Source organism: Rhamphochromis longiceps, linkage group LG10 (assembly GCF_057381845.1).
Source record: "Rhamphochromis longiceps isolate RC_006_pf linkage group LG10, R_longiceps_female_GT1.1, whole genome shotgun sequence".
NCBI classification, from domain to species: Eukaryota; Metazoa; Chordata; class Actinopteri; order Cichliformes; family Cichlidae; genus Rhamphochromis; species Rhamphochromis longiceps.
This window is the reverse complement of record NC_140566.1, coordinates 25,203,498-25,227,227: the sequence shown is the minus strand read 5'-3', so window position 1 is coordinate 25,227,227 and position 23,730 is coordinate 25,203,498. Positions and strand designations below refer to the sequence as shown.

The window sequence follows — 23,730 nt, the reverse complement described above, 5'->3', positions numbered from 1 at the left end:
AGTATGAGAAAGCTCCTTACCCACATCTTAACCATCCCAATTACAACTGCCCAACGCAACCCCAACGGGCACAGGTTACCATCCTTTCAAGTGATGGCACTCAAATAGAAATCTGAAGGTGCGCGAGAAAGTGACCACCGGCCACAAGATAGTCATACATGCATGCGCACACACACACACTCACCGTGTCACGAAGGCTGTCCATCTGGAACCACTCCAGCAGCTTCTTGCCAACCTCCATGGGACTTGAAAGGAATGTCCTGTAGGTCAGGAGGAAGTCTTCGATGTAGGTGGGGTCGACCACCGACGGTTCCTCCACCAGGTGCATGATCAGACGCTCGGGTGTTCCCTGGGGTGAAAAATACACACACACATACACACACACACACACACACACACAAATATATATACATAAGGATGAGCTGAGAAAAACATAGATACACATGTAAGACAGTTAAAGTCCAAGGTTACGACGGATCTGAGAGGCAAGAACACCAAGCTGTGTCAATATCAATCAGAATAGTGACAAGGACATAAGCTATAAAGGTGCAGGTATTGAACAGAGCTGTCAGTGTCCCATCAATAAAAAAGACACACACACACACACACACACACACACACACACACACACACACACACACACACACACCAAGTATTTTACAAGTGCAAATGCTTTTTTTGAAGAATTACTGATAATTTAGATTTGTATAAGAATAAAATACCTCAAATATCCAAGGCTACATTCCTGATTTCTGTGTCTAGGGGAATTTATTTTCCTAAGCAGCAGACTTAAAGTATCGGTGACGTATAAACGTCACTGTTCTTGTTTCTGTGAGTTTGTTATTGTTAATGCCACCATAGCAGAGGTTTCTCGGGGGGGATGTTTCATTTGACAGGGAACAGAAACTAGAAAAGAATCCACTTTTGTCAGACACAAAAAGAACAAAGCCAAAAACAGAAGCAGAAATGCTAACACTTGTGAATCGACTCTTATCCGCTGGACGTGTTTCAGAGCCAGCAGCTTTTCCTTGGAGCAGCAGCCAAGAGAATCGTTCATGCCCATTATCGGATCAATACCTTGGGCTGCCTCTGGAGATTCAGGGAAAGGATCAAAAGGGTTTAGGAAGGCATTACAATGTAGCGTAAAAAAAAAAAAAAAAAGCTCTGGCAAACACTAATAGTGCTAACTCTGTCTCTTAACAATCACTGAACAACATCGAGCAGCTACACTCGTATTTTTGTAAGATGATGCATGTGAGGGGGATGGTCGATTTGTAATGATGATGTACTTAAATCAATCACGGGGCATTTGAGTATTTCTTTTAGCAGATGATAACGTGTGAAACCTTGACTTTCTGGTTTCAGAAGCAAGTCATGTTACAAGCTCAGGGTGAGATTAAACGTGCTTATTAGCTTCTGGCATGATTATAAGCTTAACCTTGACCTTGGGTGTTAATCCTTCAGCGTGTCTCTGCCTGTCTCATCTTTATTAGAGTATGTTATTGCAAAAGGTTAATTGTATTTTGGCACCGAGTCAGTTAAAGAAAAACAAAGAGTGCCACTCTGTCTTGATCCTATGTTTGAATCTCAAACATCTTTTGCGGTTGAGGTTGGGTTCACACAAAAAGCAAAGCAGGCTCTTGTTCTGGGACCCCTCTGCTGCTCTTCAACGTTTTAAATTACTAACCTTGATGACAATGTGTCCTTTCCTGGTCCCGCTGCGGTCCAGCTCCCGGTGTTCCTTCACCATCACAATCTCCCCCTCTTCTTCCACCTTGTGCGTATTCCTCTCCACATGGTTGAGGATGCGCCAGTAGTCTTCCTGGGCGATGCAGACAAACTGGTCGAGGATAACATGAGGACAGCGGATGAACTTGTAGTAGAGCAAAATACTGCTCTGCACCACATTCGGGTATTCAAACAACAGCACAGATGTAGAATTACGGATGGTAGAGAGAGGCATGGGAGGGACGAACGGATGAAGGTAGGAACGTCCAACACTAACAAAACTAAACCCGATACTCTGCCTAAATTTAAAGTACCTATGGTGGTCCAAAATCATCTCAGCTAGCTATTTTGCAGAAGCATCCTTTGCTATAAATTAGACACCAACTAAACTAACCTCCCATTATACCATGGTGACAAGACGGCACGAGTCTTTACTACTCTAAAGCATCGTCTCTTGCTATGCCTTCCCTTGAGTAAATCATCAGTTTCTGCATTTGCCTAACCAAGCCCTACCTCTGCAACTTCCTTTGCATATAAAGACAGGAAATGATGTGTGCAGCAGAGGAACTGGCCAGTGTGGACAGAGGCAATGTTACCGCGAGTACACGCTAGGTTTCTTCTACCTTTCAGGTTCCTGCTCTATATTAAGACCAAGTTTCTCTGTGAAACCCACAAGGCTCTTAGAAAGGCTGCTAGTGTATGCGATGTGAAAGATATGACGCAAGCTACGCCTGTGTCTTCACAACTAAAATGCTGTATTCAATTTGAACTCTTTTTATTTAATCATTCCACCTTTTTATAAGAAGATTATGAAAGAAGGGAAAGCGTACGTTTGACACGTAGATTTCGCTGTGATTGCAAACCACTACTGGGCGCTTGAAAGAAGAAATGAAAGCAGGACTTCACTTTGTGATTCTCGCACTGTGACACACATTTTCCAGAAAATGCTTAAACACAGCAAGATTTTAAAGAAAACACAAACCCCTCACAGCGTTCTGTTAGTTTATAAAAGCAATGATAAAAAGTGTAATTATAACAGTGTAAAAATCGATTATTTTTACCTGGCAATCATCCCCTTTGGTGCGAACCTCTCCATTCATGTACTGCTTATCCAGTGAGGGTGAGATGCCGAAGCTGTTGCCCATACAAAGAGTCTCCGTTCTCCCATCGTGATGGCTAATTTCGACTGCTCCGTTCAGAATGACATACCAGTGGTCCAGCTACAGACAGAGGGGTAGAAATAATAGAAATAATTTTTAAAATGACCACAAAATAAACAATGTCAAACTTTTGTTTTGCTTGAAGAGATTATAAATCTAACAGCATTGCTGATTTCTATGTGTGTGGTTTTTTTTACTTTTCTTTTATCAAAACAGGGTAAAATGGGTACATCTGTTAAAACCAGTGTTAAATACATACTGGCTCGACCGCAGACGAGCAAAAAGGAATCATTACCGTCACTTGGCATGGATTTATCTTGAATCATTAGATTTACAGACCTTTACAGCTTCACTAGAACGTCTATTAAAATGGCAATACATTACTAAACAACTAAGCTGTAGTGCCTCTTCACCTCACTGTACAATACCTTGTGCAATACTTTTTGTAAATAGTCAACAGTGCAATAGACTCAATACTTGAAATGTGCAATTCACTTGTATTTTTATTTTTTATTCCTATTTATTCTATTTATCCCCTTTGTATATTTTATTTATATTTGTTTCTGTATTTATATATATATATATATATATATATATATATATATATATATATATATATATATATATGTGTGTGTGTGTGTGTGTGTGTGTGTATATATATATATATATATATATATATATATATATATATAAAACAATTCTGTAACTGTAACTTCGGTCGTTGCTGTGCTTTTTTTGGAAATCGAATTTCCCAGAGGAACCCACCCGAGGGATTAATAAAGTTCTATCTTATCTTATCTTATCTTATCTTAAATGTGGTAAATTGTGAGCATAATGTGCTTTGTGTGAGGTATGAGTAGGCTGGTGAAGAGGTATTGTGTCTCTAGTGGTGGCTTTTGAAAAGGAAATGCTAGCAGGCATAATATAACAAGCCATTCATCCTGAGTGTGAGCGGACAGAGGGCGGGTGAATGAGCCCTGGGCTCCCTCTGCAGCAATAACTGATATTTCCTCCTCATTGCCTTTTCATTCTCTTGCTGTTTCTCACCTAGCAAATCTCCGATTCTACCCTCTGTGCTTCACAGTTTGGCTCCCACATCAATTTCTAATGCTAATAAATAATAAAAATGCTAATAAGGTGGGCTACGATGATCCGCAACACATGCGCTGTGAACAAAAGTTCTCTTTTAAATAAACTTTACACAAATATAATATTTCCTGTAGGATAGACCATCTGAATTTATTGCTATGAGTAATGAAGCCTGCACGGGTAGGGAAAATGTTCTTATTTCCTATTATCAATCTGGAGTGGCGTTCTAACACCGCCAGGAAATGAGTAATTAAGTCTGAAATGCGGGTTAATACATATTACTGTGGTATGAGTTAAAATGTCATTGCTTCCATTGACTGCACAGACACATCCCAGGCCCCACTTATACCTTCAACACCTCTCTTTTACCTTTGCATCCCTGTGATGCGCTCATGGTGCAGATGTGAAGTTGCCCTTGCCGGACTAAAGTATCTAGCAAGCCCGACTGAAGAGGAGCGTGCATAAACAGAGGGACATCTTTTTAAACAGCTCATCAAAAATCGCCAAACACGCAAGTTGGTTCCGCGCAGTTTGTCACACAATGTGTCTGCTAGCTAAAAGGTACAGTTCTCCCAGCAAGAGAAAATGGTAAACGGCCTGTATTTGTATAGCGCTTTACTAGTCATCCACCCATTCACACACACATTCACACACTGGTGATGGCAAGCTACATTGTAGCCACAGCCACCCAAAACATACAATGTAACCAAGTAGTAGGGTAGGTTGTACGAATGGAGCTCATTTTGTTTGTTAGCATTTAACTCATTCTATGAAGAAGTATAGAAATGTACTATAAGACGTTTACTTCTGTTATTCAAAGGTTGCATGTAGCAGCACAGCTAATTACAGCCTGTACACAAAGAAAAATCTACTGAAGCTCCCATAACAAACGAATATGCGACTTATTTTCTAAGTCACTCTTTTCCTCGAGCTGCACTGAGGTTTCTCTCGCATGCAAAATCCCACTTTAACCCCTGATCATAAGGACAAATTCTTCTTCTTCAAAAGCGTCTTTCCATGTGACACTCCCTCGACTCCCCCATTGTCCATTTTCTCTTCCTTTCCAGCATATGGAGCACTTTCTCTCTCTTTTCTACATCTGTAATACCACTTTAGACTCTTTAGTTTCCTTTCCCTCTTCACACTCACTTAGCAAAGTCATGCTCACTTCCGAGAAGGGCCAAGTGCTTCTCTTTGACCTTCAACACCGAGTCCACAGAGAGGCAGTGGAGTGGAGGAAAAATGCCCATCAACTGCCTCGACACAGACGGTACGGAGTTGGTTACATAGACGCACATCACCTATTTGTGTCTTCTTTCCACTAAAGTGCGCGTTTATGGTTTTGCCCTGCTGATGTGTGTTCCCGTCCTCCTCCGAGCTCGGCGGCTGGCAGTTCATTGCCATTTATCACCCTGTCAGTTCTAATGCTGCTGCATGTAACCAAACAGCCATGACAGGGCCCCCGTTTCTCAGGCATGTAACTTAATTAATTAGCTGTGTAGCAGCTCGAGTGATTGACGGGGCTTATATGCTGCGGTGACTTTGCACATACCAGTTTTGCCTCGTGAATTAGGATGGCGAGGATGTGTGTGCACCTGTGCACGGGAAAGCGCACGTTGCTCCGTATATGTTCTTCTGTCGTATGTGTGAAGGCCTTTATATGCTCCCACATCTACATCACTGCTTTCCATAATGGGTACGTTGGCGTGTTTGCAACTGTTTAATACTTGTGCGCACTTATTTATGTCTTTTCAAAGGTTACATCACTGTTCTGCTTGATAACAAAAGGCAAAGTTAAGATTTTTTTTTCTACTGTGATTACATTAATTGCCCAATTAAGATTCAGCAACTCAGCAAACAGACCTTGTGTCAGACTGAGTAAAGATAAACACTCATTTAACTATTAAGGGAATTTAGTGTGTTATCAAAGCAGATATAATAAAAAACATACTTTGCATGCTGTAATTACACTGGAAGCAATTAATCTAAGTCAGTAAAGTGGCAAAATAGGATGGTGAAAAATGAATACCACTAGTTGTTGTTGAAGAATTGAATTCTGAAGGTTAAATAGAACTTGTTCAGTTTCTGTGTGTCCCTTTTCACCCTGTTCATACCTCCTGTTTGTCGTGGAGTATGACTGTGCCGGCCTGCTCCACCACTTCGAACATCATGACGCTACACAAGTCCCTCCGCACGGACATGGTCATGTTGGCAAAGGCAGGCAGCTGGTGCATGAACTCCAGCAGTTGCTCTGTGTTGCACAAAAAGTAAGCAGCAGAGAGAAGAAGTCAAATGAAAAAGAAGGAGGAACAAGCATGAAAAGACCGTGCACAGACTAAAGCGATGTGTCTCAGGTGTTCAGGGCAAAATGCACATTGATTTTTTTCTTCTTCCCCCACCACAGACAAACTGCAACATTTCCAAAACGATCTATAGATTTTTAAATGTCTGCAAGAAAATGTTACTCATATACTTCACCAGAGCAACTGCCAATGTCAATACAAACACAAAACATTTTAGGATGCTTGTGGTCTCAGCCCTTGGTGCTCTGAAATGCTGTAAAAACTCGTGATTAAAATAGAAAAAAAAATAGAAGAGGACTTGCAGAACTCCAAGGACAATGCTGCATTGCACACCAAAATTTTAATCTCTAAATCTTATTAAATTGGGCTTGAGCGTTGGCACACTGCTGCTGACAAACAAACAGCAAACATGCCTCCACATCAGCTCTTAAGTCTTAAATCTAACCCCTCCAAGCACAAGTGGATCATCGCGCACTACTAGTTTTTATGACTCCTCAGAAACATTTACAAGTTCTACCTTTCCTCTTCATCTTCCCTCTGCCTCCTCTGCACTGCAGCTGAGAGCACAGTGACCCAGCTCCAACCTGCAAACTATGCTGCTTGGCTCAGTAGCTCCTTTTTACTCCTCTTGGTGTTAACACCTCGTTCAAATCTTCCCTTTTCTTAGTAAAGGAAAGTAGCTTAAAGTGCAACGCGTATAGAGTTTTCCATGGGAGGAAAACAATCATAAAATGTAGATTTATCACGTTTAAAAAAAACACTAGGAGCTAAGCACCAAAACTCTAAAGGGTACCAGAGGGTTCATTTCGATGACTGCCAATTGTCCTTAAATCTGGTTTACAGCCTCTCTATCTTGTGATATATTAAAAAAAATAAAATATTACATCAGTTATCCCTTTATAGTAATTTATTACATTTTTAGGGGCCAACAAAGGTGAAAAATGTAATAGAAGTTCCAAAAAAAGGGAGAGAAAAACAAAGATCCTGATTTTCGAAACTTTAAGTGCCCTCTCCTGCTTTATTTTTCTTTTAACCATCTCATCAGCCCCAAGGACGTATTCATCAACCGCCTGGGAAAAATGTCTTTTTAAAGCCCAGAAAGCCCAGCGAAAATATTTTTATCTGTTTATTCAGGAAAATTCTTTCAGAGAGTTTCTGAAAAGCATCAAAAAAGTAACTAATGACGTGAAATAGAATAATAAGAGTTGGTTGAATTTGGGTTCAGCCTGTTATCCCTTCAGTTGTTCTCTGTGTCAGGTATTTCCTCTCAATGAGCTGTGCTTGTAATGCTGAAGGCCATGAGAAGGCCAGCCTTCCAGCAGGCACGCAGCAGGCCAGGCCTTTGCTTCTCTCAGCTCTCTGATGCAAGCCCCTCCTTTAGGACCCCACTTGGTTCTGTTAATGAGGTTGCCTCTGAGTGCCTGCTTGAAAATACAGACTAGTGTTTTGGGACAGCTGCAAGGGGTCTTTATGAGAGAGGGAAATTTGTATATCACTCATCTCTCATTCTGTACTAAATGAGTCTAAAAATAGCCACTGAGACAGCCCGAATCTGTCAGTTTATTTTAAGTCACTTTTATCCCAATTCAATCAAATCAAAGTTGTCAAACTGACCGATGTCGTCGTCATTGCGGTCGACAGGATCTTTTTCTAGACACTCTCGGACCAGATCTCGGCCTAGGAGAGTGTCCGAAGCTCTCTCCAGGTCCTCATCTTCCTCCTCCTCCTCCTCACTGTCCACTGCAGCCTCTGGAAGTCCAGAAAGGTCGACATCCCCCAAATCACTCTCTGTGGCCTGGGAGCAAAACACAAAGAACGAAAAACTGAATATTGGTCGGTTAGTAACATCAAAAAAAGGAAGGAAGAAGTCTTTGAAGTCCATCATGTCTCATTTAAATGACAAATGAATTGAACATTTTACATATTAAATGTGAAGGCTCCTTTCTTATGGCTTATGAAAAAGATTAAATTATGAAATTCAATCGCTTTTGATGGGGCTAAAATTGCCTCAGTGTCAAATGGCTCGACTCTCACATCATTCTAGAGCTTCCAATTCCCAAAATAACGTGACCTAGAAATTCAAATTGGGGGTATTGATATTTACAATGACAAGAGTCCTCTCAGGCCTTGTAAAGAGGAGTATGCCATTACAAGACAGTTTAAAAAGCACAACACGGTGAGCAATTATTTGCAATTATTGAAAAAATGAAGAGCATGAAAGACGTGCGACTGTGATGACATAAAGACTAAAAAAAAGCCTTATTGTTCATAATTTCTAGCATTGACGGCTTTTCAGTAACAATTTACTCGCACGAAACATAAAAAAGGATAACCTTGGAAAAAGCAGCTGTAGCAGCGACCGTGAGCTGCACCCAGACACCAAGTGCCAGACTACAAAAAACCAGGCCAACAGCCAAATATTTAAATCCATTCACTCATAATTCATATTTCACAGCATTTCTCCTCTGCGAGGCAGACAGATGGTTGGAAGAGTATGGATCTAAAAGGGCATGAGGCCATTCATGTCAGTTGGGAATTGAACCGTCAACTAAAGGTGAATCGAGGAGCTCTCTGGTGGTAGTGGCAGCGCTACCGGCCGTCTGTTAGCTTTTTTAGGTGGGCCTAAAAAAATCTGGAGAGCTAAGCCTGATTTAACCCCTGCTTCTGTCTGCTTTCCAAAATAATGTGAATACATGTGCTCATTTAGCCACGTAATTCACTTAGACCTCCAGCATTTATCCTGTTTACTGAAAAAGAGATATTTTGTTAAATAACCACTCGTTACAACTAAGGTATGCAGAAGAGCACCTCTGAACACATGGTGATCCTAGAAGCAGATGGACTACAGACGAATGTGATTTCTGCAGCGACGTTAACATGTCAGAGTCAGAATTTGGTGTAAACGTCGTTGAATCTATCCTGCTTTGTGTCAACGGTTCAGGCTGCTAGTGAGGGTGTAAAGGTGTGTGTGTGGGGGGAGTATATTCTTGGCACACTTTGGTCCTCGTAGTATCTGATCTTTATATCCATATTCCAATTGATACTTCTAACAGAATAGCGCTTGAACGTGACAGTGAGAACACTGTACTCAAATAGCTTCCATACTCACCAGACAGAGAGCCCCTTGGGGATGTGGTGGAATGGGAATTGCATCATGGATGTGCAAGCGACAAATCTGCAGCAACTCTGTGATGCAACCAATTCAACATGGACAAAATCTCTGAGAAACATTTGCACCTTGTTGAATTTGAGGCAGTTCTGAAGGCCAAAGTGGTCATACAATACTAAATGTAAGGTGTGCCTAATAAAGTGGCCAGCAAAATACATATTAATTAGCCTTAGCTTGAACAAAAAAAAAAAATCCCAACAATATTACCCTAAATTTATCAGTAACTATTGTGCGTTTATCTCTTCATTTGCTCAGCTACATTATTCGTTTTTTCTTCATCTTCATTCTTTCTACATTTTGGATTTACAGTTGAAAAGACAGGCAGAGATATATTAGCTGTTGATATCTGGTGGGGAAAAGTGAATTTCCTAGTCTATAGATTGTAAGATGGCCTTGCCAGCTAGCAATACAATCAAGCTCTTAGGCTCTATGGATAGTTGGGACATGGCCAAAGTGTTTTTTATGTTTTTCCAAACCAAGGGTATTGAGCTAATAGTCCATTCAAAGTTCAGGCCTGCTGTTGTTTTTATAAATTAGGTTGAAGAAGCCATTTAGAGGACTTTTAAAACACACCTGCTCCTCAGACCTTTCCTGTTCCCGGATAGTAGATGAATTTAATCTGGTTGAATATAAGATGGAAAAAAAACAAGCCAGGAAACATATGCGAACATAGATGTGCAGCTGAACTTTTTAAAACGTGCTTTCCTCCTCTTGTAATAATTAAATGACACGGCAGTATATGGAGCATCTTTAACACATTGAACTGTCGTACAGTTAATTTAAAAAAATCTGCCTTTCAAGATCTAACATAGGAAACTTTATTTCCCTTCTAATTATTAGTCCATGCAGTTAATATGTCTCAGAGACTAAGACAAAATGCAAAAAGCCTTTTAACAGAAACATTGTAGGTAGTGTGGGAGAAAAGGGGTAAAAAGAGACAAAAACTCATTCTCTTCCCTCCTCACCGACATATCAGTCAGTGCTTCTGAGAGCCCAGTTCATTCAGAATGCATCGTCTGCCCTTTCAGGCCAATACCCCTGGTCTCAGATCAAGTCTGAGGCAGGGGGACATTTCTTAGAAATGTGGCATCAGATCTACACGAACCACTGCATTTTACCACGTCCCATCCCCAGAAAGGAGGCAAAAAGGTTCAGGATATACCACGGCCAGGAGACGAACAAGCATAAGAGAGGATTACGAGGAGTTAAAGAAAGTGATGAAAAGATGAGGAGAAAGAGGGAGGTGAGCTGCTGAGTGTTAAGCCGAGATAAAAGAGGGAGCGGAAGGAGGAAAAAAACAAAAAGAACGTGTAAGAGAAAACCCACAACAGATAGCTTTTGCTGCACTGACAGCTGAGGATCACAGCTGAGTGAAGGGTCAGCACTTTAAGACAGCTGTAAACAAACACAGAGCCGGGTCAGCGACAAGTGATGGGATCAGATGCGTGTGATAAATATCTAATCTGAGGATGAACAGAGTGAGTCTCTGTGTTAAACGTTTGACCCGGGCCGACCTGACTTACATCAATCTGCAGTCACAGCCTGAGAAAGAAAGGGGGTAGGATTTCATTTTATTTATTTTTTTAATTCAGCAAGTCTCCCCCCTCACAGTCATTTGTGGCGATTTCCTCAGTTTGTCTGCTTTGATCACTCTCCCGTGTTACCTAACCTTATCTTTCACCAACGTTATCTTGTTGGCGAACGTTTTGTTATGCGTTGTTGTAACATTTACAGTATGTACTGGAACCTAGAAAAAAAACACAAGCTGCATTAACATTCCCGGGTGAAACAAACAAATTAGTTTTGTGGCCAGCAGAGCCCACAGATCGCACCAGCACATCAACTAACTCATTAGTGTGTGGCAAACAGGCCACGCTGGTTCCCATTAAAGCCAGCAGAACTAACAAGCCACTGTCAAAAAGGATGTCTATACACATATTCACAGACGTGTGCAGAATATAGCATGTAGGTTGTAAAGTGGGGGGAAGATAGCTGAAAGACAGTGCTGAAATGTTAAATTTAGTGCAACTTTCTGTGTAAAGAGGGGGGATTAGGAGAGCTAAGGGATTAAAATGATTACATGGAAAGCTTATGTTTGCTTTTATGGGTTACTGATTTGCAATCACTCACACAGTCTACACTTAAAAGCTTGCTCAACTGCCAAAAATGTTGCAGGAATGTTAGACAGATACAAAGACAAAGGCTCTTCTTTGGCTATTTTACTTTTACACGTAGGAATTTCCCTTATGTAGATTGAGCTGTTCTACCTGCTGTAGCTCAGCTAAAGATGGAGCTGTAAGTGTTAGGTTCATTTTCTACATGTGACCTTTAATCTGCTGCAGGAAGTACAGAGGGGGACGAGTCACCAGGACGCACAATAATTAGAGAGACAAAAAGGATTAGAAGGAAGGTGGGCGGAGGGTTGATTGATAAACTGAGAACACATGAAAATGGAGAGAATTCACCTTTCAGCAAAACACACGACCAGAAACAGTAGACAGGGTTTTGTCACAGGACTGGAAAGAGTTCATTCAATTAAAAGCTTGTTTGCAGTAAAAGCATGAGGATACTTCAAGTAATTTGTGAGACAAGAGTAGTTTTAACTGACTGGCTGGATCCTATTTTACATAATACTGACTTTTTATAATGAATTTGAACAATTAAAGGAAAGAGAAGAGGAATTTGGCAAAATGAAAGGGAAAAATAATCAGCTTTGTGGAAATTTGTATCCATAAATCCATATTTATGTGTGGGTTTATTTGCAAATAAATACAATAAACTTTTACCACAAACAGGGAGGTACCCACCTGGTAAATATCTGAAAGGCTGCTGCTACCCGAGTCACTGGCGATACTGCATCCCGACTGGCTGGGCGGCATGTGCATCACCTGCTGGTGGGCATGGTCTGTTAGGTGCATCTTATTGAGATCGGCAGGAAGCTGCTCAGACAGAGAGGAAGTGGGAGATACAGAAGAAGACAAACAGAGAGGGTGAAGAGGATATGAGTTCAGCTGAGGCAAACATGCACAAGGTTCAAAAGAGGCAAACACACACACACACACACACACACACACACACACACACACACACACACACACACACACACACAGCTGTTTCATCAGGCTGAAAGCCACAGCTGGTTTCACATGCTCCGGGCTAATTAACCTGAAGACGATGGAGCTCAGGATATTTCACATTGCAGTGAATTATGAGCCGGGGTGCAGACAGATACGATATCTGGTACACTGTGAAGGTTTGGAGGTTGCTTTGATATTTTTGGAGTGACCTTAACAAAACAATTAAACAGTAAATCCTGGTTTCCTCGTTACACAGACAGCTTACACATGTACAGAGTACACACAAGGACACAGATGAATACTCAAACTTCAACAGATGGAAATGTATTTACCCCCCCCCCCCCCTCCCTCCCTCCAAAAAAGGCAAAAATAAGCACAAAAGCACATGCATGAAACTCCAAGTTAATCAATTAAATCAGAAAATACACCAAGCAACAAAAAAGACAGTAAATAAATAAATGTGTCTACTTCCAGAGAAGAAGACAATTTCCACAAAGACGTGTGAGCTTTGATACAAACAAAATCAATATTGTTTTTATTTTGTTATCACGTTTGCTGAAAATTGCCCACATACACTCAAAATCTGAGCTGCTGAGAGCTCGCTCTCCAATAACACTAAATCCAGATACAGAATTAGGTAAAGCTGTCAGTCAAACAGTCAAGAGGCTTCCAAAGGCAAGAGCATCAAAGTGCTGTAGTGTTAACTGAGCGCAAAGGCGCAGAACCAGCAACCTCACCGGTGTAACCTATAAACATTTGCGTAGCCTTCAGTTTGCACTGAACCGAGACGCTTCACATACCACAGAGCCACTTCAAGCACAGAGGGGGACGAGTCACGAGTTTCCATATTGTGAATTCCAAGTCTCTTTAGAGAAATTTGTATTAACTGGACGCCAAATAATTCCCAAATGCACATCACAGTACACATCACTAGGAAACCTGCTTCAAAAACAATAAAATGCCCCTCAATGTAGAGATTTTCAGGGAAAATAAAATAGAAAAAAGTTCTTAGTGAAGTTGAGAATGGCGGCACTCTTCGATCAAAGACCGAGCAGCTCTGCGAGACTGGAAACAAACACCAGTGTCTGAAATGTCAGGTGCTGATTTTACTACAAGTCTATTAAATCAAGGCTGGAGAGGCTCAGAATTAGAAAACAAATGTTGCATCTACTAAACAGCTGTGGAAAAGAAAAGAACTGTCCTAAACTCAGATGAGGATGACAGAGTGTGAGTCTGAGGAATTAAAAACATTTCGTTAAACCTGTTTAACCTCAATTTTATGTGCAGGCGGACCAATGTCCGTGCTCCCCTCTCTGCACCGGGAGCAACCCAGACGATCTTTAAAATCTCAAGCCTTACCAGTTTGGGCCGGGGCAGTGTCAGGGTTAGGGAGGACGTCCTCCTGCGACACTTTGCGAACCTACAGCACACCTCCTCCATCGTCACATCAGACCGCACTTGCCTTCCAAACGCACACATAAACACTCATTTTAAGTCTGCGCGTATAACCTATGGTGGGAAAAGACTCACCAAGCCAAACTGAAGCTAGGCGAGGCTGCACGGAGCCAGGGTACCAACATGCAATATTAAAGACGTTGAGTCTGGGGGTACGCCACCCCCCACCTCTTCTAATAGGCCTGCTGGCCTCTACAACCACATTCACATAGAGGGGTGGAGTTTAAAAAGTGTAAAGGCTTGTTCTTAATGTGCGTTGTATTCAAAATTAACTATTTTTTCTATTCTGACATTTCATGTTTTATCTGGATGCTTTTTAAAATGCAATTTTGTGAAATATGTTTGCTATATTGTGAACTTAAAAATCAAACACTTACATGTTTCACTAGACCACTACACTGTTTTGGTTTTTTTAAATTGAGAAACTCTTCTCGCAGAAAACAGTAGGTACATTGTAAAATCAAAGTGTCTTGCAGACAAATCTACCTGCCAGTTCTTTACTGCATTTTTACAGGCAAATTAGTTTCAAGTGCGCTTATTATTCTGCATTCCACTCCACACAGTGTGCCAGCCTGTGCACAGCCACCTTTTCCCCTGAACCTGGAATAAGAAAGAGCTCATCCTCAAAAACTAGAGCTACAGATGGTAGTGAAGCAAAAGCCATTTAGGAAATTATTTATTATTTATGCATGAATTCTTGGACTAAAACCTGGCCATGAGAGGAAATCAGCCCAATTAGGACCAGTATTAATCCATTCACTTTTGTTTAACCCTGTTAGCTTTGCCCTACAGATTCAGTCTCCCTTACATACACTTAAAAAGAATCTGACAGCACTCGGCTAAAGTACTGTCTAAAACTACAGAACCCTAATAAATTTGTCGCAGAGCGTTAATAGTCCTATTAGTGACACTTAAATAGCAGGATTCTAATTACAAAGTGTGCTTTTGTATCATTCACATGCACATAGTGAGTCAGGCCTGAGGTTTAAGTCGTGACTAAAGGAGCATTTAAGTGAAATCCATTTACTATTAAGTACAGCTATATAAGCATATTGACCAGTAGACAACATGTATTCCATGTATTAAGTCTGTTTTGATGCTATTGACTAAATTCCACACAATCATCCATAAACAGGAGAATTCGCCAATCTTATTGTTGAGCAACACTCTTTGCTGTTTGTTGTGCTTCTTTGTGAATAAGAAGGAAGAGAAAAAGTGAGAGGGAGGACAGAGAGCGACTGCTAATTTCATTACAGATAAATACTTATTGATTTCTGCGTGATGGAGCAGTTATCAGGCAGTGATGATGAAACTCCCACCCTCATTCATTCAACAGATTTCACACAGAGGTAGAAACTAATGTATCAAACTGCTCACCGATCGAGACTCACAAACACACCCTAAGAGGATATTAACGAGGAAAAATGTTGATCGCGATCGATTAGCTGGTTAAGTTCAAAGGGGTCCAACAACAAATTGATAAAGTAAGTTGTGACAGCAGAAACTTGAGAAAACACAAGACTTGGCTGTGACTTTTAATTAAGAAACATCAAATCAGAATCAATACCTGTCTTTCTGAACTGCACAGTTTCACAGCTTGAGAGGAAATGTTGGCTACTTTAATCATTTTGGCCTCAACTGTCTTCAGTTCATCAAAAATGTTGCATTTTTTCCCAAGAATGCTTTAATATGGCATACTGCATATGCTGCAAAAAGTTACCGGTCACCATGGTTTAATCCTGCTATAATTCAAATTAAGTTGGAGTTTAAGGGGTTTGTCGTGGAAATCTGCAATAATTTTTTTTTCATTTCCCTCTCGATGACGCTACCCTTTCAACCACAAAAAGACCCTGTAACTTTCAGCAGTGCTCACTTAAAGAACATCAGCACAGAATCTTTGGCATCTTTGGCACAGAACTGCAAGTTACTACAGTAGCTATTAGAGTAGCTGAAGCTAAATGTCACCACACTAATGCACCAGAATGATCGACTAATCTCTATAAACCAATTCAGTACTTGAACATGAAGAACCTGTCAACAAGGAGGTCAATTTTTAGTACTGCAAATTCTCCAGTTCCTGTCTTGTAGCACAAGAACTAATGACAAATCGCATTTGAGCAACCTTTGGCTGCATACGACCAAAGGAGGGAAATACATTAGCCGAAATGTAATCTCAAAACCATAGGCTGTTGTTTGGCAATGATCTGGCTTTTTATTAGCTTTCAAAAATGTTATCTGCAATTGTAATCAACGTCCAGTACAAGGAAAAGTGCTGGCTGCTACAGAAGCCCTCACACACTGGCTGGTGTCCCACAGCTGAAGGATGCCCAGACTATAACCTACTGACTCTCTATATCAAGGATGCAAAGAAAGACGGATGATTCAATCATTATCTGATAACACACAACTTAATCTGCAGGTAAAATTTAATCTTTTACAGGCAAAAAGATTAAATTCTCAATAAAAAGTTTAAACTCTGATGTGTTTTAGAACGTACAAAAACACGAACACGTGTCTTTGTGGGTTTCGCAGAGAGACTAAACGGTTAGAGGGGTGAAAGTTGACTGATGGTGGAAGTGAATAATTGTGGCTCCCATTCACACAGACTTAATCCTGCTCTAATCCCCCTCCTTTCCTCTCCCAACAGGCCAAACCACGAAGTAGGGGGGTGGGGTGTCGGGGTCTCCCATTCTCCTCATGCATTAAGGATGAGAGTTGGGAGATTAAATATAAATGTGAAAGGTTCCTTCAGCTGTACAATTCTATCATGTCAACGAGCGGGCACAATCACAGGAGGCTCGAGCAGACTCTATACATTACCAAACAAGCCGAGCTTTCACAGCAGCAATTATTTATAGAGCCAGATTAACTTGAGAGAAATAATGGGTGTAACGCAGACGTAGTCTAAGTAAGATGGCCAAAGATGGTGGGAATTCATTTGGAGCTCCCAGATCACTAGCATGTTGCAGATGACCCACAAGCCAAGATAATTTACCCGAGTTGACCAATTCATTCGTGCATGAGTTATACTCATGATGACGTTCCAACATTATTGTTTTATGTTCAAAATCTCCATTTAAAACTTTCAGTAGATGTACAGTGTTGTTGTTTTACTTCTCATAAAATCATCCAGTAAGCCACAATAAAGACTTTGTGGGTAGAAACTAATATAACTAGACTGCATCTGAATAAAAGCCAGTGGTTACATAAAATCATAGCTCATTGCAATCTAACCACCTAAATAAGGGCATTTCCTCCAAAAGGGAGAAATAATTAGTTATCCATTGATAACTCTGTTGTCACACCCTCCCCTCAGGTTAAGAGTCTTGGTGTCATTCTCGATAGCACTCTGTCCTAGCACGTAAATAATATCACTCGGTCTTCCTACTTTCATCTCCGTAATATTAACCATCTTCGTCCCTCACTCACACCACACAGTACCGCCATACTTGTCAGTGCTCTTGTCACATCTCGTCTGGATTACTGTAATTCTCTTCTCTATGGTTTACCTCATAAATCCCTCCATAAACTGCAGTTGGTTCAAAATACAGCTGCTCGTATTATTCCCAGAACTAGATCCACTGAACATATAACACCTGTTCTTAAACAGCTCCATTGGCTCCCAATTCACCTCCGTGTCAATTTCAAGATCCTGCTTCTCACTTTCAAAGCGCTTCATAACTTTGCTCCTCCATATCTACCCGATCTTCTCCATACAGTGGGGCAAAAAAGTATTTAGTCAGCCACCGATTGTGCAAGTTCCCCCACCTAAAATGATGACAGAGGTCAGTAATTTGCACCAGAGGTACACTTCAACTGTGAGAGACAGAATGTGAAAAAAAAATCCATGAATCCACATGGTAGGATTTGTAAAGAATTTATTCGTAAATCAGGGTGGAAAATAAGTATTTGGTCAATAACAAAAATACAACTCAATACTTTGTAACATAACCTTTGTTGGCAATAACAGAGGTCAAACGTTTACTATAGGTCTTTACCAGGTTTGCACACACAGTAGCTGGTATTTTGGCCCATTCCTCCATGCAGATCTTCTCGAGAGCAGTGATGTTTTGGGGCTGTCGCCGAGCAACACGGACTTTCAACTCCCGCCACAGATTTTCTATGGGGTTGAGGTCTGGAGACTGGCTAGGCCACTCCAGAACTTTCAAATGCTTCTTACGGAGCCACTCCTTTGTTGCCCGGGCGGTGTGTTTTGGATCATTGTCATGTTGGAAGACCCAGCCTCCTTTCATCTTCAAAGTTCTCACTGATGGAAGGAGGTTTTGGCTCAAAATCTCACGATACATGGCCCCATTCATTCTGTCCTTAACACGGATCAGTCGTCCTGTCCCCTTGGCAGAAAAACAGCCCCATAGCATGATGTTTCCACCCCCATGCTTCACAGTAGGTATGGTGTTCTTGGGATGCAACTCAGTATTCTTCTTCCTCCAAACACGACGAGTTGAGTTTATACCAAAAAGTTCTACTTTGGTTTCATCTGACCACATGACATTCTCCCAATCCTCTGCTGTATCATCCATGTGCTCTCTGGCAAACTTCAGACGGGCCTGGACATGCACTGGCTTCAGCAGCGGAACACGTCTGGCACTGCGGGATTTGATTCCCTGCCGTTGTAGTGTGTTACTGATGGTGACCTTTGTTACTTTGGTCCCAGCTCTCTGCAGGTCATTCACCAGGTCCCCCCATGTGGTTCTGGGATCTTTGCTCACCGTTCTCATGATCATTTTGACCCCACGGGATGAGATCTTGCGTGGAGCCCCAGATCGAGGGAGATTATCAGTGGTCTTGTATGGCTTCCATTTTCTGATGATTGCTCCCACAGTTGATTTTTTCACACCAAGCTGCTTGCCTATAGTAGATTCACTCTTCCCAGTCTGGTGCAGGTCTACAATACTTTTCCTGGTGTCCTTCGAAAGCTCTTTGGTCTTGGCCATGGCGGAGTTTGGAGTCTGACTGTTTGAGGCTGTGGACAGGTGTCTTTTATACAGATGATGAGTTCAAACAGGTGCCATTCATACAGGTAACGAGTGGGGGACAGAAAAGCTTCTTACAGAAGACGTTACAGGTCTGTGAGAGCCAGAGATTTTCCTTGTTTGAGGTGACCAAATACTTATTTTCCACCCTAATTTCCGAATAAATTCTTTACAAATCCTACCATGTGGATTCATGGATTTTTTTTTCACATTCTGTCTCTCACAGTTGAAGTGTACCTCTGGTGCAAATTACTGACCTCTGTCATCATTTTAAGTGGGGGAACTTGCACAATCGGTGGCTGACTAAATACTTTTTTGCCCCACTGTACATACTCACCCCTTCGTACACTCCGCTCTTCTTCAGCTTCCCTTCTGTCAGTTCCACCTGCTCGCCTGACTACCATGGGACTCAGAGCCTTTAGTTGTTCTGCCCCAAGACTTTGGATGCACTTCCACTTGCTCTACGGACCACACACTGTCTCACCACTTTTAAATCACTACTCAAAACCCATTTGTTTAGAATTGCATACACCTGATCTGTCTTAGGCCATTTTTACCTTGCTCAATTTTTTATATTTGCTTTTATACTTTTATGACTGTTTATGTCTAAATTTTATCTACCATGTTTGCTATATATACATTTTTCTTATGTTTTTTATGGTATTGTTTACATGCTACTGTAAGGTGACCTTGAGGGTCTGAAAGGCGCCTATAAATAAATGTATTATTATTATTAAAAATACATTATCAACATTGAAATTATACCTCTGCATCTTAAGCCTTCTTTATAACTACATTTGTCTTTCTGGAGACCCACTTAAGTCCCCGAAAGCAGAATAAAGCATTCAGAATATATTATGATGGTTTCTTCTTTCCCATCTTCTAGAGACCCCCCCCCCCCCCTTACTTATTGCATCCAGTTTTAAGAATGAGATTAACTGGTTGTGAGCATGACTGCTATGTTCCACCTATTACCTCAGTGGTAAAGTGGGCTATAAAGCTCAGACTAGCCATTTGCCAGCAGAGACCAGAGACTGGCTTTCTTAAAAAGCATTTTAGTGCTGGAATTATCTTTGCTAGGTTGAGTTTGAGAGATATGTTGGGGTCTCGATGGTTTTTGGAAATCCTGAAGACATCACCGAGTGACATGGGCTATTTAGCATAGTGCACTGGTTGATTTGAAATATCATAAAAGTGCCAGAGAAGATGCTGCTTATGTTTTGCTCTAATAAACCTATATGCGCATACACACTGTGTATGACAATTGAATGGCAGAAGACTCCTGAAACTTCACTAAACCACTGATAATCAGAGACTCCTACACACAATCAGATACCTCAACAACAACAACAGAAAGAAACAGAGCAAAGATCAAAAGAAATGCACCACAGAATGAGGCAGAGAAGCAGTGGTGAATATATGAGAACATTACACTGAGATGAACAATGTAGAGAACGAGTAAGCAATTAAAGAAAGTGTGATGAGGCTCATGAATCTTGATAAGGGTGACAATTAAAGTGGGTCCAAATAACAATGACACGAACAAAGCTCGATGAATATTTAATGACATGTGATGTGTTTGCAATGAGAAAACAGAAAGACAGCTTTTTGCTAAAGATCAATGGCAAATCCTGATTTTAGCCAAGTCGTATGCATAGTCTAGGCTGCAGAAAAGAAATGAGGCAGGAGCAATCAGTATATTCATGTCTCACTAAACTCAAAGAGAGAGGCAAAGAGTTGCCCAAACTGCCTTTGCAAATACAGCGACACAAGCACCATTTAATGCCTAACGTTTATCACTGTCCTCGTTATTAATAATACCTGAATAAACCAGCCAAAACCACACGTAAAAGTTTATAACTCACTGCTGTAACATCCAAAAATATACAACAAAAACAGGCCATGATGGTTCTTAATATAGACGGAGAGGGTTGAGCCTGACCGAAGTCAAGACTCAAGTGCCATTAATCATCCAGGCAGCCGGGCTGCCAGCTCATGTCTACCACCATGCAGATCTCAAAGTGCCAACTATACACTACTCATAACCTCGGAGCTGACTAAATAAAGCATGGCGACGCATAGTGAGGTCACCAATGGGGTATCTGACACTTAACATGGTTGGCCTGTAGGTGTCAGCAGTGGCAAACAGCCTTGACATGACCCGAGGTGTAGAGCCAAGCTTGACATACATAATGTATATAAACCTATGCCGGCTCAAAACTTCTACTTTAATCACCTAAAAATGATTTGATGAGACTTATACGCTCAGAGATAAACTCATAGGTGTTTATATGTGGAGGTGCTCTCAAGCTGCATCACAAGTGCAAAAATCATATAAGTTCACCAAAGTAATTCAAGACGAGTTTAGCAATATCTTGTTGAACAGAAGCTGTAGGAACCTTCATAACTCTTCCTCCTTACTATTTAGTGCACAATCCTTTAAAACGGGGAGCCTTGGTGACAGTATGTCTTTGACAGATAACAGCTATAACCGTGCAGACTTTGGTCTCAGAGCAGGCTGTTAAACCAGAAACCACATCAGAGACGACAGCAGTGCATCTCCGCACCGAGAAACAATGCTGCTGCCACGCAGCACAAACAGCTTATAATTTCTTTGATGTAACATTCAACGCAAACCCCGAATCAGATTTCCACCGCTTTTCTGCTTTCTCCGCTTCTTTTTCGCCGTTTATCACCACCGGCTCGCATCTTCGTCTTGTGGTTTACACCCTCATTACAAGCGCCGCTGTCTAGTCTCCCTTGCCGTAGTTTCTCACACCTTCTTTTCTGGCCTGAACCCATTTGCTGCCAAGTTTTTGAAGACTCTCTCCATTCTTGCCTTTTTCCCCCCTCTGCTGGTTCAAAAACCCACATTCAAATCAGCTTCAAAGGGAGCAAGGACGAGTAAAAAGGCTGCGAGTAGCCTCATCAGACTAGCTAGGTGAGAACATAGCCTCTGATGTCTGGACAGGGACACAGACACACAAGTACACACATAAATTTTGAAGCTGCGGATTTCGCCCTGTAGTGCTGGAGAAAGCTTTGATCAATTGAGGCCACTGTTAGCTCTAAAGCTGTAACCGGTGGACAGACAGATGGAAAGAGAAAAATACACGCACATATATTTATGCATTTATTTATGTACACTCAGACAGAGTTTACGATACGGAAACTGCACGCACCTATAGGCTTCATTTAGGACAACTAAGATTACCGAATGGGCTCAGCACTACTCCATTACTGGCAAGCCCACAGACGACTGGATTAAGACACAGTGCAGGAAGACAGACGGAGACATGGAGAAAATAGAGGAACCTTAACTGAATGTGAGCGACAGAGACAAAGGGAGACAGAGTCAAAAGAAAGAAGTGCAAGTGAGAGTGAGAAAGGCAGAGTGCAGAATATGATTGAAACTGAAATGAGTGTGTACATGTGCCTTTGTGAAAGCGAGAGATAGAGCAAAGGTAGCAGAGTGTGAGGCAGAGAGTATAAGATAAGAGTGACAGTGTGGGGTAGAATGAGGATGAAGTCAAAGTGTGGGAACTGATGAAGATAAAAAGTCTCCAATATTCTACCTCAGTGCAGACTTCCATATCTCTGGCTATGTGTGTGTGTGTGTGTGTACACATATGTGTGAGACAGTGTCTGCACCAGCTGGAGCAAGGGGAGATTTAATGAATTGAAGTTGAAATTAGAGGTGACAACTGCAAAGAAAAGCATGTAACATAGAGAGAAAGAGAATGTGTGTGTGTGTGTGTAGTTATGGACCAGATGAGGAGATGAGGACTCAAATACTGCCGAGCAGAGACGACTGCATGTGAATGGATGGATTCCCTCTCGCTCACACACAAACACACCGTCCTGCCTGGCTCTGTTATCTCCATTCAGCTTTACTTTCTAAAAGCTCTTACTTATGGCAAGATAACCCCTGAAATTAATGCCCAGATTGAAAGTGTGTGTTGCTGCCCGACCATATTATTCCCGCCGCACCACAATTTAACATTAAACTCCTGGAAAAAGATAAACTAATCATCCCAGGGAGAATAAAAAGGGATAGTAGTTTTGAAGCCAACATGCATCATCTTAAACTTAATGGGATTAGACACAATATGCTGCTTAGGGAAAGAGGAGGGATAATGTTTTCCCTATATAATCATATATCATTTATGCGGTGGTATCTCAAGCTGCATGATCCTACGGATGCAAAAAACATTCTTCATTTTCTGTCAGAAACGTATGCTAAAAATGTTCTGGAAAGAGAAACTGGGCACTAATCGCTGGAAACTGAAAGTGGGACAACATGAAGGACTTTTTTTTTTCTCCCTGAAATTGAGCTGGGAATTCTCCATCCATCCAAAACTCTCTGAAATCCATCAATTCTCAGTTGAGCAAAAAGAAACTGCATCCTGTGATTTGGCAGGCATAGTTTGCGAGGTACAAGGTTCAACAATCATTGGTTGGCAAGTTCTTAGCTTGGGCAGACATTGGCTGGCAAGTTTCTGCGGTGGATAAACAGCCATTAGCTGGCAGTTTCCACAGCGTGTGCTGCCAGCATTGTGACAGACGGGAAGCTGAATGGCACCAGCACTGCCAAAGGCCTGTGACTTTTGCCCCTGTAGTCCCACGAAAGAAAGAGACATAGAGAGCATGATGACAAGAGAAAGGAAAGATAAACAAGGTAGAAAGTTTTCACGCGTGTAATGTCCTCATTTATTAGATAAATCATCCTCAGAGTCGAAAATCCTGAACACATTA

At 41.4% G+C, this 23,730-nt stretch overlaps 1 protein-coding gene across 5 annotated transcripts in view; it reads right to left on the bottom strand.

Annotated features, from left to right (window-relative positions):
* rapgef6 (Rap guanine nucleotide exchange factor (GEF) 6) overlaps window positions 1-23,730 on the bottom strand; it is a 142,908-nt gene that overhangs the window by 34,437 nt on the left and 84,741 nt on the right. For all 5 annotated transcript variants that reach the window (XM_085421096.1, XM_085421097.1, XM_085421095.1 and 2 more), the window contains 6 exons: window positions 12,257-12,388; window positions 7,895-8,075; window positions 6,092-6,228; window positions 2,790-2,948; window positions 1,688-1,840; window positions 185-349 (listed from right to left, as the gene is read on the bottom strand). In XM_085421096.1, coding sequence (XP_085277222.1) covers window positions 185-349; window positions 1,688-1,840; window positions 2,790-2,948; window positions 6,092-6,228; window positions 7,895-8,075; window positions 12,257-12,388 — 927 coding nt within the window. The remainder of the gene's footprint in view (window positions 1-184; window positions 350-1,687; window positions 1,841-2,789; window positions 2,949-6,091; window positions 6,229-7,894; window positions 8,076-12,256; window positions 12,389-23,730) is intronic.